General features: G+C 28.5%; 4 protein-coding genes across 11 annotated transcripts; 2 read left to right on the top strand and 2 right to left on the bottom strand.

The window, feature by feature from the left end:
- The first annotated feature begins 135 nt into the window (after positions 1-135).
- LOC105668550 (protein zyg-11 homolog B-like) lies at positions 136-6,322 on the top strand. Of its 6 annotated transcripts, none has more exons than XM_012360999.2 (11): positions 141-397; positions 495-697; positions 789-1,023; positions 1,088-1,325; positions 1,403-1,597; positions 1,685-2,082; positions 2,183-2,328; positions 2,971-3,359; positions 3,820-4,189; positions 4,296-4,638; positions 4,718-6,322. In XM_012360999.2, the coding sequence occupies exons 3-11, from the start codon at positions 888-890 to the stop codon at positions 4,861-4,863; spliced, it is 2,361 nt and encodes a 786-aa protein (XP_012216422.1). In that variant the 5' UTR covers positions 141-397; positions 495-697; positions 789-887; the 3' UTR covers positions 4,864-6,322. The 6 variants fall into 6 exon arrangements, with proteins under 6 accessions (XP_012216424.1, XP_012216423.1, XP_012216422.1 ...); XM_012360998.2 differs by having other exon boundaries at positions 141-417; XM_012361001.2 differs by lacking the exon at positions 495-697 and having other exon boundaries at positions 136-397.
- Positions 6,323-9,078: 2,756 nt separating this feature from the next.
- LOC105668535 (poly(A) binding protein nuclear 1) lies at positions 9,079-11,087 on the bottom strand. The gene is made up of 7 exons (XM_012360969.2): positions 10,922-11,087; positions 10,265-10,401; positions 10,052-10,166; positions 9,877-9,944; positions 9,518-9,759; positions 9,287-9,379; positions 9,079-9,152 (listed from the first exon to the last, which is right to left on the bottom strand). The coding sequence occupies exons 2-7, from the start codon at positions 10,397-10,399 to the stop codon at positions 9,119-9,121; spliced, it is 687 nt and encodes a 228-aa protein (XP_012216392.1). The 5' UTR covers positions 10,400-10,401; positions 10,922-11,087; the 3' UTR covers positions 9,079-9,118.
- A 1,489-nt stretch (positions 11,088-12,576) lies between these two features.
- On the top strand, positions 12,577-14,069 carry LOC105668536 (magnesium-dependent phosphatase 1-like). Its single transcript, XM_012360970.2, has 4 exons — positions 12,577-12,798; positions 12,920-12,977; positions 13,087-13,308; positions 13,410-14,069. Exons 1-4 carry the CDS (start codon positions 12,762-12,764, stop codon positions 13,573-13,575), a joined length of 483 nt encoding a protein of 160 aa, XP_012216393.1. The 5' UTR covers positions 12,577-12,761; the 3' UTR covers positions 13,576-14,069.
- Positions 13,408-15,775, bottom strand: LOC105668534 (uncharacterized). 3 transcript variants are annotated; one of them, XM_012360968.2, is made up of 5 exons: positions 15,497-15,775; positions 15,162-15,372; positions 14,743-14,984; positions 14,092-14,657; positions 13,408-13,994 (listed from the first exon to the last, which is right to left on the bottom strand). In XM_012360968.2, exons 2-5 carry the CDS (start codon positions 15,359-15,361, stop codon positions 13,758-13,760), a joined length of 1,245 nt encoding a protein of 414 aa, XP_012216391.1. In that variant the 5' UTR covers positions 15,362-15,372; positions 15,497-15,775; the 3' UTR covers positions 13,408-13,757. The 3 variants fall into 3 exon arrangements, with proteins under 3 accessions (XP_012216391.1, XP_012216389.1, XP_012216390.1); XM_012360966.2 differs by having other exon boundaries at positions 13,561-13,994; positions 14,722-14,984; positions 15,497-15,774; XM_012360967.2 differs by having other exon boundaries at positions 13,561-13,994; positions 14,722-14,984; positions 15,162-15,348; positions 15,497-15,774.
- Between the last annotated feature and the right edge of the window lie 28 nt (positions 15,776-15,803).

Genomic DNA, 15,803 nt, shown 5'->3' with positions numbered 1-15,803 from the left:
TCAGGAATCAGCTGGCGATCGGTCGCCAGTTCAGAGATACGCTCATTTTATCGCGCATGTGCTATCTATTTGCGCTGCATGTGCGACTCCATTCTGCACCGCCTTGCACGGCATCGCGCCGCACCGATGACGACGACGATGACGACGACTACGACGCAATGACACGGCTGCGCTCTTTTTTTGGTCTGTTTTGACATTTGGCGAGTCAATATGGCGTTCCCATCACAGATGAGATGAGTGTCCACAGCTTTTCGCGGCTATTTTAGCGACCTTTGCACGCCACTCTACGAGGTCTAGTGTCGCACTTTCATGTCTGAAATCGGCATCGAATTCTTTTCGCGTGCAAATTAAATGGTTCGCTTGGCTTCGGATTTGGACTCCGATCTCCGATTTTTTAGTGCGTGAGCATTGCGATAGGTATTTGGGCAGTATTGTATAAATATTTCTACTGTGTGCGAGATTATCTTATTACGTAATCGTTATTTGAAATCCAGTTATCCGAATGAAGCAGATAAAATTGTGTTCGCTTTCTTCCGCTGACGTTTTGTTTGTATAAGAAAGTGTTGCTTAAATCGCGTGAGAAAGTGTGTACGGTTGCTCTTGTTAGCTCGCACAATTCATGTGACGGTATTTATTCCATGGAAAGCAATTTTCTCATCTTGTACCACAGCATGGACATTTTATGATCTAATACGCGGTATATAATTTATTTAAAATATTAAAAGTGAAGGTAAAAAAAAAAAAAATAAAAAAAAAACAAATTTTGTTCTATTTTTTTCATTTCCAAGGTATGGAACTGTGAGTACGCAGATGGCTAGTGCTCTTTAGAAGGCCAATCGAGTAAAAAGGATTAGAAATTGGTGCACGAATGACAGCAGAAATATAAGATGTTCGAGTCTCCAAGAAGTCTCCAGGAGGTTTGCATTGACTTTATCTGTGGCAATGTTCTAGGCCTATGTGAGGTTCATCTTGGCGATACAAATGTACATTCTCCCACTGCTCCCAGTAGCAATACCGTTCCTGGTAAGTGATGTAAAACTTGTTTTTGTGCGTTGATTTGGCGGAATTAAAGCAGCATAAATTTTAGATGAACAAGATATCTATACACTGAACAGTAATAGCACAGAAGTCGCTTTTGATGCTACAACAGGTAGAACATCATCTAACGATGCTCCCTCCAGCTCTGCAACTCGACTTACCTTTAGGCATCCAGATGCCTTTTTGCCAGCTGAAGTATCAGAGCAATTATTATCCAATTTATGTGAGAAAAAAACATTATCAGATTTAACAATTACACTTTTTGACGCAAAAACCACCAGATTAAGGTAATAAAATATAAATTTAATTAAAAGAAAAACAAAATGGATCTGTAACAATAATACAGAAGTTAATTTTCTTTTAGACATGTACGGTTGAAAGATGCATCAACACTATCAGCTAAAGGCTTAAGTGTTCTTAAGCAACACAAAGTTGTAGATTTAATAGTAAATGGACTTAAAATAACTGTTAATGATTTAATTAGCTGTTTAGGTGATTGGAGTATACAAAACCTTAGATCGCTAAGTGTAGCTAAAGGAAGCTTTATGGATTTTTCAAGGTTTATATACTTGCGATATTTTGAAATTGAATTAAAGATTTTTATGACAATTGATAATTTTATACATTTTTACATATTTTGTTTTAGACAACGCATGGTAGACATTGCGACATTAAACAAATTGAAGGCACTTCATACCTTGAATGTCTCAGGAACAGAATTCAATAAACATGGTTTGGACATAGTAGTCGAAGATCTTCCCCTTTTAGAGAGTTTAGATATATCTTGTACAAGAGTTGATGATATAACACCATTAAAGAAGTGTAAAGATCGTTTAAGGACATTAAATATGTATAATTTAAAGATAAGTGGGTGCGGAAGTTTAATACCAGTGTTACTGGAATTAAACGAATTAAGGCATTTAGACATTTCCCATGAAAAAGATCCATATGGATTTGAAATGTTTGCACCCGCTAGGCCAAAAATAACAGATTTTCTAAGAGCTTTGAATTGTATGCCTTATTTGACAACTTTAGACTTGTCTGGTGAGTAATGCAACATGATCTTTATTGTATTGTAGTCTATAAAATTAATTTATTAATTATAGTTACACAATATTTTATTAAATACAATATTATTGTGTAGGTAAGGATGATATAAATCCGAAAGATTTAAAAAATTTTATTGCATCGCATGTACACTTGAGGTTTCTGGGATTGGTGCATTCTGATGCTTGTTATGATGAAAGTTTCATAGATTCAACACATAAAGATTTTAGACCTGAACTTATTGTAAGTTGGCACAATACTGTCATTAATTATGCAACCATATTGTCTTTGTATTACTTTAATGTATACAAATATTGGAATTCATATTTTTATTTCGTACTTGTTATATTTTTGGATATGCAATGGCATTCTTTTAATTATTACTATTATTACTATTATTTCTGCAAAATTTGATATGTCTCTATCTAATATTACTTGTCTCGTGCTCTTTTCATTATTTATGATAATGTTATTATATCATTTATATACTGCATTGCAATTTACATCTTAAAGAGATATATATGTTCTGTTACATTGTACATGTCATAGAAAAATGATAATATCAATGTTTGATATATTATGTTGTATATATGTATTATATAAGCAATCAATTTCCATTTGCAAATATAGAAAAATTGCTAATTATAAAATCATTAAGCTATATTATTCTCTTTTCTTTTGTTAGAAGTTTTAATTTTATATTTACTACAGAATAAAAATAGGAGTGAAATATAAGAAGAAAGTAATATGTAAATTAAAAAACAAAAAAATTAATAAACATTGAGTTGATATCAAAAAAAGAAAACGAATAAAAATAAAAAAAAATTTATTTAATAAAGGAAATTGATGTGAAATAATGTACATTGCATCTATCTTTTGCTTCAGATCAGTGGTACGGCAACAGAATCTCAAATTTTGGAAGCCCTTAGAAGATACACATTCAGACCAATATATCTTCAAAAGTGTCTGTTTAACTTATTCCGTTTGACACCAAACTTTCTCGAACCACGAGTTGATGTGATAAAATTAGTGTTACCTGGAATGAGAGAGCATCCACAGGAGTTTCGCGTACAAATGGCAGCTACTGCTTGTATTTATAATCTGACAAAAGGTGAATTGGCTCTTATGATTCATCCGTCAATACTTAAACAAATAGTCGAATTAACATTATTAGCAATGGAATCATATCCAACCAACCATCAACTTCAAAAAAACACATTATTGACGCTGTGTAGTGATAGGATTCTACAGGATGTTGCATTTGACAAATATAGGTAGCTATATAAATTTTATAAATTTATAATTTAGATGTAAAATATGCTGAGATTTCAATGTCTTTAGTCTTAACTATTTTGTATACTGCTCGTCATAATGTGCAAATTTTCAATGATACTATGTTAGAAATAGTTATAAAGAGATACTATCTTTTGTAAATGGAAGTTGATTATACACTGAAAGAGAATGTTGTACACATATACATACACACATAATTAAATAGTTTGGATTTAGTAATATAATGTCGTATTGATGTCTTTATATATTTGTTAGAAATATTAAGGAGTTTAATAATCTTGATAAGTTTGATTTTATTAGTTAAATGTCATACATTTATTATATAAAGATAAGTTAATATTTATAAACAGATATTGAAATTTCAGTATGTAAAAATAATGTATTATATATCTTTTGTGGTATATATAAGTGAAACTAAATAAGATATTTTTAATTTAATAGATGCGCAAGATTAGTTATGAATTGCTTGTCGACATTTGACGATGCATCTATGAATCGTATGTCTGTGGCTATTTGCTCAATATTAGCAGCAAAGATATCGACTGTAGAAACATCTATGCTTGGTGCACAACCACAATATATGTTGAAATTGCTTTCAATGGTTAGATCTAAAGTCGAATCTAAATCAGTAGATATTACAATGAAGTTTACATTAAGTGCTCTGTGGAACTTGACGGATGAGAGTGCCATTACCTGCAAAGTCTTTCTTGACGAGGGTGGAATGGAATTATTTCTCGAAGTATTGGATAGCTTTCAAGGAGAATCTAGTGTAGAAACTAAGGTTCTTGGTCTGCTAAACAATATTGCAGAGGTGCGTATCAGAATTTTTAATATTAAATGTATAATCTTGTATATAAGTAATAAATAGGATTTAATGACGTATCAAAATGTACTTATTTTTTTGTTGAAAATTACAGGTTGATCATTTGAGACCACGACTTATGCAACCTCGGTTCATAAAAATGCTTTCTATGCTGCTCGATTCTGAACACATTGATGTATCTTATTTCGCAGCCGGTATCGCCGCACATCTACTAAGTGATGGTCCTCGATCATGGTACAGTATGCCGAGTAGAGAACCGAGTAGAGAACAGTTGTTAGACCAATTGGTTCATGCTGTAACTCATTGGCAAACACCACAAGGAGAGATGGTTGCTTATCGTAGTTTCCAACCATTTTTCCCACTGTTACGTTGTACAGATGCTTATCCCGTTCAACTCTGGGCAGTGTGGGCGATTCATCATGTATGCACAAAAAATCGTAAGTCTAAACAAACGGAATCTGAGAAAACTTTGAAATATAGTAAAGAATATGCTATAATAATGATATATGTTTTCAGCAAAACGTTACTGCATAATGTTAATCAGAGAAGGTGGGGTGGAAACATTAAAACAATTAGAAAAAACACATACGGAATATACAACACAACCAAATTTGCAAAGTCTATGTCAATCGATTCTGGAAACCCTCGAATTAAATTCTTAACGATAGCTATTGTTTTCCAATCTGAAAGTTAAATACCGCATGGTATACTAGTCAATGTTTATCTTAAGTGCAATCCTATATCCTGTTTAGACCAAATAAATATAAAAATTATATATGGCCATGAATATATATATATATATATATATATATATATATATATATATATATATATATATATATAGTGATATATATATTACGAAAACAGACTGCAATCAAATAAGTCCAAAATATTTTAATTGCAATTGAGTTGATACCATGGCTAAACTCAATAGATCTGAATGAAGATCTGAATTGAAAAATACAGATAATAAAGTACATTGTTATACATAGACTTAACTTTGGTAAAACATTCAAATTTCTTAATAATATTATTACATAGAATAAGCTAATAATTACAGATTTACTACTTTAAAATCATATAACTTATAATAATATAATGTAGATATAATTTAAAAAAAAAAATTTTTTATTTGTAATTTTATTTGGAAAAAAAAAATATGTATGCATGCTGATTTAGCTTTCTAGACAATTTGTATCATTATAATTATTATTACTTATTATCATTGGTAATATTTATATGTTTTAAAATTTTATTTATCAGAATTATATTATAGCTCTAAAAATAGCAAAAGAATCAACATTGTTTATATTATAATATGTTTCAAGAAGTATCTATATTTTCATGATTTAACAAATGAGAAATTAACGTTGAATTTAGGTGTAAGTTATATTTCAGATTCTAGTCTAATCAGTTATAATTTTAAATTGACTTGATTGATTAAAATAATTATATTTAAATAACAGATATAGATTATATTAGTAATCAACTGCTTTACGCACAATTAAGGAAATTTTTGCCAATAATTATTGACTGTTGATTTCACATGTTGATACCATTATAAAAAAATATATTATATAATTTAAATTGTTTAAAAATTATTCTTGAAGATATATATTTGGCCCTACTTGCTTAAAATAATCTAAAATTTTAGACTGGAATCTTGAATGCATGTATACTAGTACATGTATATAATTTCCAGATTACGCCAACATTTGCTTTATTATGGATTCAGTAAAATAATGAATATGTATATGATAAGGTGTTATAAAACAATTATTATTTTGTTAAATGTGTCATACTTTAATGCTTCAAATTCAGATCTTCAATCATATTTTGTTAATAATTATTCTTCATAAAATATTAATTACTAAATATCAATAAAACATCTGAAAAATTAATTACGCATTATATGCCTTCAAAGATTATACAAAAATCAGAGAGTTTGTAATAAAAGAAATACATATTAATATTTAGATTATATCTGTTATTAAAATATTACGAATTTATATAAACGAAATTTATTCTTCTGATATCATTACATGTTGACAACTAAGTGTAAAAAACGTCAATTTGGACGGTACTGAATGTTAATAAACGTGCTACGTCAGCCTCTATAAATTGTGCTTTTTCTTTGATAAATCATTTCCCTGAACTGTATTATCACCCTTATATCTATAAAGATATTAATTTTATAACACTTAAAATAAACGATACATGTAAAAATGCACTTCTCTCTACATGAAAATATATAAAATTCCAAATAAGCCAAGAAAGTCTTTATTTACCACCCAATCATTTTACACTTGTGTATTACACATATGCCTTAATTATTTTTTTTTTTTTTTTTTCCTTAATGAAACGTAAGAATTGTTCATGAAATTTGTATCATTATCACTCAATGATGCTGATGCTGCGCTGCACCTGCAAAATACTTAGCGACATGGAAGTAACATTACGAAATGTGGCTCGATCATTAATGTGTTGAGTCGGCTCTGCTCCTAACACCTTAGCACAGTGGATCATTGTCTCGGAAACATATCTCATACGCATCTTACAAATTAGTAGCAATATGTTCAAAATTGAAGATGTATAGTTAGTATTGAATAAATGAAAGTCGCACATATCTTTGATAAATATGTAGTATAGAATTATACAAATTATATAGTGCAGCAGTAATGATTTGTAATCACTTGGCGCAACTTTCACTTATTATGCATACAAAATTGACTACAAATTATAGTTATATGATATTATTCTAAACATTCACTTTGTAGTTCAATTTTTAAAAATTATTGTTTAATGATGCTTCTGCAAAACTAATAGTGCATTTTTATATCACGTAGATAATACATAGCAATAGTTAATTAATAATAATCTATTCAAATATCAATATTAATATTCAGATATTATTTAGATGCAATTTCTTATTCTATCTTCCATTGCATAATCTGTGTATCAGCCTTAATACATGGGTATATTCATACTATATATTCATATATATTTAATTACTATCATTACAACATTTATTATTTGATATAAAAAATGGGGCCACAAAGCTACATGCTTTTGTATACAAATTTGCTGTAGTTAATTTTATTTTAGCAAATTTAATAAGGTAATCTTATATCAAAGTTAGTACGGTGCTTTTTTAATCTTTGGTTTTAAGTGTACACACAAAATTTTCAGTATATATATATTTGATATACATCTTTAAAGAATAATATAGATATTGTTTACATGAACCACAGACTATGGGTATAATTGTTATTAATAAACATTACAGAATGCTGTTTTCATACAAAAGTCATGAAATAGTATGCTATTAAACTTTATCTTGCACATATATACAGTGAAGTTAGATTATTAATAATTAAATATTTTGTCAATTTTGCATAAATTTACCTGAAATTTAACTGAACTCTATTGTTTCAATTGCTTACTGTTACGATCTTGAAATTTATATTTAAATAATGCTGTTAATGTATATGATATAATTTTATATAATTTTGTATAATTTTATTTTATTAATATAAAATATAATGTTATATGTATAAAATAACTGAAGTATGTATGAATCAGACAAAATAAAATATTTTGAAAAAATTTTAAGGCATATACAAAATATTGATTGAATTTGTTTAATTTATTAGGATGGGATAGTATTCTAATAAGCTTTACTTCAAGTTTTAACAAAAATCAATTGAACTACAATAGTGAATGATCGCTTTTCTACATCTGTGTTTTATGTGATGATTATTAAATCAAATATGGATTAATTGTGCCCATGTTTGTCCAATCTTTTTTTTCTTTTGACATGATGTTTTTCTTTCTCTTTTTTTTCCCATCGTATCAGTTTTTTTTTTCTGTGGACATATCACAAGAATTTACTTAAATATCTTAGCTGCTTTTCAATGCAATGCATGATGATATATGTGTTTGTAAGTTTTTTGTGCGAATTGCTATTCAATTTTTCACAAAAACTTACAATTTGTAATATTATATCTCACATACACAAGGCCATATTCTATACTCTCAACCTACAAAATATTAGACAAAATAAATTTTCCTTGGCTATATTAAAATAAAAATGTAAAATGTAGAAAAATAAAGTAAAAAAAAAAAAAAAAAAAAAAAAAAAAAAAAAAAATTATTAGCGCGTTATTTCAAAATTTTATTTATATTGCATAATTTTTTAATAGTATAAATATTTATTATGGCCAAGTGTCCAATACTAATGTATCTAGATATCATATCCCATTACATCAAGTAAATAGATAACGTCTTCATTCTAGTTTTGTGTCATATATAAATGACAAAATTCGATCATATAGATACATCAGATTAGTAACTAAAAATTAAATTTATTGTTAAATAATAATTTTATCGTTTACAATGTATTAAGGAATGACCAGTTAGTTATGTTCTTCACATTAATATTTCTGTGTTGAAAAATATCATTAGTTATTCAAATGGTTTTATTTAAAATAAGAGTTAAGTTTTGATGTGTAATAAGTGAATGAAAAATTAAATAAAGAGAAAAATGCAAATCAGCCTTGACTTAAAATAATAATAATAATAATAATAATAATAATAATATATATTCAAAGATATAGTTTTGTATCGATTTTTAGTATTATTGTCAAATTATTATAATATAATATTTCTGGTCTTCCCTTGAGTTGTAACAAAATGTACGAAGTTTAGAAACTATTCAAAGAAAGGTTCTTGCTGTTATATACATTGATCTACATATATAGAAAGTTTTATATATATAGAAATTAATTTCAATTTGTTTCGATTTTTTTATATTAAGAACTTTTCTTTGAATAATAATTAAGGATGATAATGATACACTATTTAGAATAAAAACTTACCTTGACACTTGTAGGATAATGTTGATGTCGCTTAAAATGGTCAATATGGCATGTAATAACCACGCCTGTAACTCCTGCAAACGAAAATTAATAGAATTCATAAAAGAAATGAAGGTGAATTGCTCTACTAAAAAACTAGAAATATGTTAAAGAATTATTAACATATTCATTAAAAAATAGCAAAAATATAGTCAAAATTATTCATTACCTAGGTCGTCTTGTAGGTCTATATCCAAAATATGCGCTGCCACGAATAATTCCTCTAGCCATACCTCGATAGCCTCTTGCACCTCTGGGACCCCTGTAAATATGTAATGAAATGGAAATGTCAATATCTGAGAATTAAATAAATCTAAGTTATTATTTAATCTTAAATGAGTTTGTATTTTTATATGTTTGTATCTTAAATTATAGTACATAACCCAAAGTAAAATATTACCTATTTGTCATAGAGAAACCAGGTTTATTTGTTCTTTTAGGCATTACTTTAATTTGACGTCCTCTAAACATAGATTCATCCATTGCCATTGCAGTTTGTACAGAGTCGCGTTCGGCGAATTCAATATAAGCAAAGCCTTTCGGATGCCCATCAAATTTATTACATAAAATTGTTACTCTGTTGACACTGCCACAGCCATGAAAATGTTGCTCTAATTCTTCTGCCGTAGCAGCATAATCGACCTGCATACATAAGAGAAATCAGACATTCAGTTTTTGTTTTATCACAGCTGTAATAAGATGTTTTACAATACTATACTATAGATATCAGTAATCATAAATAAATTATATTATACTTACATTGCCAACATAAATAGATCGATTATCAACTTCCATTTTGTCTTCTAATGACATATTTAATGGACTTGCTAAAATAAAACACACAATAGAAGTAATTGTATTATTAAGAATAATTTTAAAATATACATTTTTGCTCTTACATGCTTCATACAGAAGATAAAATTGATAAACTTACTGATACCAGGTGGGCTACCCATATTCATCTGTTTATCCACCTCAGATTGAAGTTGTTTTAATTTTTCCGCTTCTTCCTCCATTTCTCTCACTCGTGCTTTAATCGCTTCCAACTCCTAAGTTATAACAATATGTTTTAAACTAAATAGTTTTGTTTAAAAAAAATTTTATTGTATTTATGTACTTTTGTGTACTATTATGGAAAGTAACTTACAGGATCATCAACATTTGCTTCACCTAAGTCACGTTTTGCACCGTCACATTGCATAATGGTATCTCCATCTTGACCATTTTCAAGACCATCAAGACCGTCAATATGGTCACTAGCTAAGAGATCTGATTCAGACATTTCTGAAATATGATAATAAATAAAAATTAATGTTATATTCAAATCAATGCTTAAAGCAATGAGCTACATACAAAATATAGATTTATGTCTATGTTATTATTTATAACCATTGTCTTATAACCATTTTTAAGTACTGGTATCAGTATCAGCTAATATAAATTTATATGCTGGACGTAATAATCTCTTTAATTTTATATGATTAGATTGAGTAGAGAGAAACAATATATGGCTCGTAAAACAAAAAAGACATAAAAACAAGTTATTTCTAAAATTACATGGATTTCAGTCTTCTGATCGAAAAACTAAATAAAAAAATTGCAGATGCTTTTAGGCTGAAATAAGCGTGACTGAAATAATTCAGATCAAAAGAAGCCGAGGAATAATTCAGCGAGCAATCTTCACATAAATTGTACCGAATTGATCTGATACGTCTATACTTCGGAATTATGGAGGGTTACATTATATCAATAAACAGCTGATATATATTATTATCAGACTCATGAGAAAAAATACGCAACATACGTGTATATTTGTAACTGAATGTCTGTAATATCCAAACAACGTTTCAAAGTGACTTGCACCGCTACTTCTGATCCACTCTCACGAAATCAGTAAATGAGACAAAACGAGGATGACGCGACCACTATACAGAGTGAATTCAAAGATTAATTTAATTTAAAGCCTGATTTCAACTTAGCGTTTGTCGCATTTTCATTTATCATGTCGTCGTATCCGATTGGTCAAACCTAAGATCTATTTTAGATTCACTATCCAATCCAGTATTGTGATTGGTTCACTGCTTCCACCATTTTGAGAACAGAAGCGCCGCATCTTGATAGATGTATATCATGGTTAGCAAGGAACGCGCCGCGGTCGCCATTTAAATCTTCCGTTGTTTCTTGCGATTAAAACCATATAAAAGTGAATTTTTTTTTTTTTCACGAAAAAGTATGGTGAGTGTCCTTTGTAATATGCCGGTGATGTCTCGTAATGTATTAGAGTTCGAGCGCAATTGTTATTATACGATAATATCCATTCTAGGTATCGACCATCCGCTTCTGCGTGCTCGAAATTGATCAAGATTTTCTTCGTTTGTTTTTTCGGCGAGGAAAAGTACAATTGATGTACGATTATCGCCAGATTTGTATATCTAATCAAAATTTTGTAATTATTGTATTGGTCGCACGCATAAATATCATATTTGTACGAAATAATTTAGTCCGACAATGTACGACGGTATGAAGTTAGTAATGGTGTGAACTTGCTGAGTAGTGCGATAGATGATTTGATTTGCTGCAACTTTGATTTAAAAATTGTAATGTCATACTTTGATAGATGTCGCATCACAATCAGTGACACGGAATGCATTACGGTTAATTCAAATTTCTTGCTATTTTCCGCCATTGTGAATATCTGAAAGTAAATCTCGTGAAAAGATATCGCGAGTGTCTTTCGTAACGTGTTAAAGGTTCGTTGTAAAGCGTTAAATACTTTGTATATGATTGCTGTTATACGCGATTTTAGTTTCGACAACTCGCTTTTGCATGCCGCATTCGATTGAAACTTTCTTCATGTTTTTTCGACGAAGCAAAGTACAACTGATGCATGATCATCGCTAGGTACGTGTATGCTATCATTTTAATAATTAGTTATAATTATGTTTCGTTTTTGGAGGCAAGAAAAAGATTATTTATTAAAAAATTTAATTTTTATAAAAATATATTATATTAACCTGAAAATATCATTGAAAAAAGCATTAATTAACTAGAAAGTATTAGTTTTATGAGAGATATTGTTTAAAAAGTTCGTTATTCTCTGACCAGCATCTTCTTTGCAAATTTTTGATAAATATTGCAGCTCAGGGCGTCAATCATGTAATGTTTTCCTAGGAGCGGAAACGTGAAAAATGAAAACTTTAATGTGAATTCGGCAATTCTATTTCGTCGAATTCACGTGAAATGTTCACTTTTTACGTTTCCGCTCCTAGGAAGGAATTACATGATCGATGCCCAGGAAAGACTAATAGCGTTTTCGATTATACAGGATTTGAACGACCCAAGATTGGTTAATGACGTCATTGCAACCTCTCCACCAATGAAAGACTTGCATTTATAGTAAAATAGTGATTGATCAACCCTAGATCGTTCAAACCCCGTTTATTCGAAAACGCTATAAAATAGTTAATTAAATCAAATGTAGAGGGCATAAGAAAGAATGAGGTTATGTTTATCATGTAATCGTGTACAATTTGGTACAATTTCATTCTTTATTTAAGAAGAAAATAATTACATAGCCAATTAGTGACAGTCACATTCAATTTTTGAGTCATTCCATAGATTAATCTGTTATAATCACTGAACAAATGGAGAAGAAACCAAAAGTTATTGTGTTTGATTTAGGTATAACTAAAACACTATGTATAATATAGCTGTGTAAAGAATATTTATTTCTTATTGTAAAAATTATTGAGATATATGAAGATAATTTCTGGGTATAAATAGTAAATATGTTAAATTTTAGATTATACTTTATGGCCATTTTGGGTTGACACTCATGTAACCCCTCCATTTAGGAAAGGGTTTGTACTTTCTAAAGCAAAGAGTTATTTTGCTTAAATAAAAATTAGGTAGAAATAATGTAATATATTTTAATAATTTATTAGATTTAATAAAGGTAAAAAATTTTAGAGCGCAAAATAAAATAGTAGATGCACATGGTCATATTATACGACATTATACTGATGTACCTGATATATTAAAACGATTATCAGAAGAAGGATATGAACTTGGTATAGCATCACGTACATCAGAAATAAAGGGTGCTAAACAATTATTAGATTTATTTGACTGGAAAAAATATTTCAAATATATTGAAATATTTCCTGGTTGCAAAGTCACACATTTTTCTAAGTAAGTGTATAAAGTGTATAAAGTGTGTGAAAAATTAATTTTGTTATATGAACTAAGTAAGCAACTTAAAATTACAAGTTAATCAAATATAATACTTTCAGCATTCAAAAGAATTCTCAAGTTGAATATAAAGACATGGTTTTTTTCGATGATGAACATAGAAATATTGTGGATGTTGGTAAACTTGGGGTACATGCTGTATTTGTTGATAATGGAGTAACGCATCATGTTTTAGAAACAGCTTTACAATCATTTAACAAACAATAATTACTTAGATTTTATTTATATCAATAATTATAATACATTGTTTTGTAATATTTATAAAAGATTTATTAGCAAAGTTGTTTAGTGATATATAAATATTAATGAAAACAGAGTAATAATAAGAAGAAATATGTATTTTAAAATAGTACAAGTTGCTATAGGTTTGTTCAAAATTAAAATTTATATTAATTCATTCTTTGATAATATTGTACTGGATTTGTAATGACAGTATCAATATTGTCTTTGCACATAAGTTTTAGAAATGCAGTGCAACAAACTTCTGGATTTTTAGTAGATGTACTATTTATGAGTTTTTCTGTTTCATTTTTTGTTAATGAAATATGTAAAAGATTTATAAGTGTATCTGCATCAAAGTCTTTGAAAGGACAACCACCTTCATATGTTACTCCACTAATACCAGTCTGTAATAGTTTTTAAATTTTACATAAAAAAGAACTATTATTATTTTCATAATAAATTTTATATGTTGGGAAAGATTTTATGAAGTTTTTTACTTACACAAATTTGATTGCAGTTAGGTGTTTTATAATTTCTTTGAGATCCTTCTAAACCATACATGTGTCTGATGCTATATATAAATTTTTTTTCATTTGATTGCCAATCATGTGAACATATTGAAGTACATGTATGTGGCTTGCAATATTCTTGCCTCCAAAATGCGATTGAATCTTCCAATTTCATCCCAATTTCTTTTAGAAAAAGGCTATAGTACAAGCGTGCGTAGTGACTTAAACGATGTCTGTCTTTTAATATTGAGTGCAAATGTTGCATACATAAAGGAAACTTTTGTACTTCTGTGTCTATGTTATCAATAGTTATTTTTCCATGAGCAGTACCTTCCTTGAAGAGATAAGATTGTACTTTCTGATTTAAAATGTGCAATCTGAGATCATGTTTTATAATGTGATGGGCTTGCTTTTTCAAAACATTTACTTCATTAGTTATATAGTTACTGAATAATGATTGAAGCACTTGTTTCCAATTTGAACAATGTGTAATAACATTTCCATTATTAATGACTAGTTCTCTTGCTTTCACTAAATCTGGCACTATTTCAAACCTCACTGAAATATAAATTAAAAAACATTAGTTGTTATACAGCACATTTTTGATACATTTTACTCATACCTTTGTATTGAAATTTATTACAGTTATGACAATTTGACACCAGATGTTTAAGTACTAAAGGTTGCGAGTAGAATTTGCACAATTCAATCAAAGTCATATCAGTTGCATTCTTCTTATCTTTAAATATTTGCATTTTCCATATAATTTGTTTGAATAATCTATGTAGCTGTCTAGGTGATATATTATTTAATCTATGTCCAAATAATAATGATTCTTTAGTTATCCAATATGTGCATAAATCCGATGATGTACTAGCTAATAATCTTGAACAGAAAGTAACGAATAATTAGAAATATTGAACCTTACCACTATTAATTATAAATTTCTTTACTTTAGAGATTTTAGATACATGTTGTTTCTATGTATCATTAATTGATATTTGAATATTCAAGTCATATTAAGTTAATCATATTGAAGATTATAAATTGATGTACACTTACCGTAACATAAAATGTCCAGTTTTGTCATAAGTAGAGTTTTCTAATAAGTACTCAAAATTTCCATCAAATTCATTGGTAGATCCTTCATAAAGACGTCTTAAATAATCCAATCTAGTCAAGATACAGTCTTCCAAAATATAAAGTGGTACTTCTCCATTGGGTGGTACAATATAAAACATGTCCACATCTACATCAATCATATTAGATAACTCTAAAAATTGTATTATTTGTGAATATATACTTGTAAAAATGTTTAAACACTTTAAATTCAATTTTCTAAATGCTAGAATAATTATACATTTGGAGCAAGTCCATATATGAAACAACATTCTTACTTCTTTATTTTTTTTTTTAATTTAAGGATTATTTCGGTTTTGCAAGAATTGTTCTTTCATTTTATACATATTATATTGACACATTCTTATTCAATCCTCAATTTAAAGTCACTTATTCTTAACCTCACTCATGTTTTTGTACTTATTTTATGTATGATTTATATATAATATTTTTAAACTTTTCCTCTTTAAGTTTTTGATACTAAATAATCAAATTTGGAGTAATTGATAGATACATGTGTGTGTGTGTGTGACAATATCTAAACATTCATTCATATAAGAGCATCGACTGAATATTTTGAAGAGT

This window comes from Linepithema humile, chromosome 1 (assembly GCF_040581485.1).
Source record: "Linepithema humile isolate Giens D197 chromosome 1, Lhum_UNIL_v1.0, whole genome shotgun sequence".
Taxonomy (NCBI): Eukaryota; Metazoa; Arthropoda; class Insecta; order Hymenoptera; family Formicidae; genus Linepithema; species Linepithema humile.
This window is presented reverse-complemented; position numbering and strand designations above follow the sequence as displayed.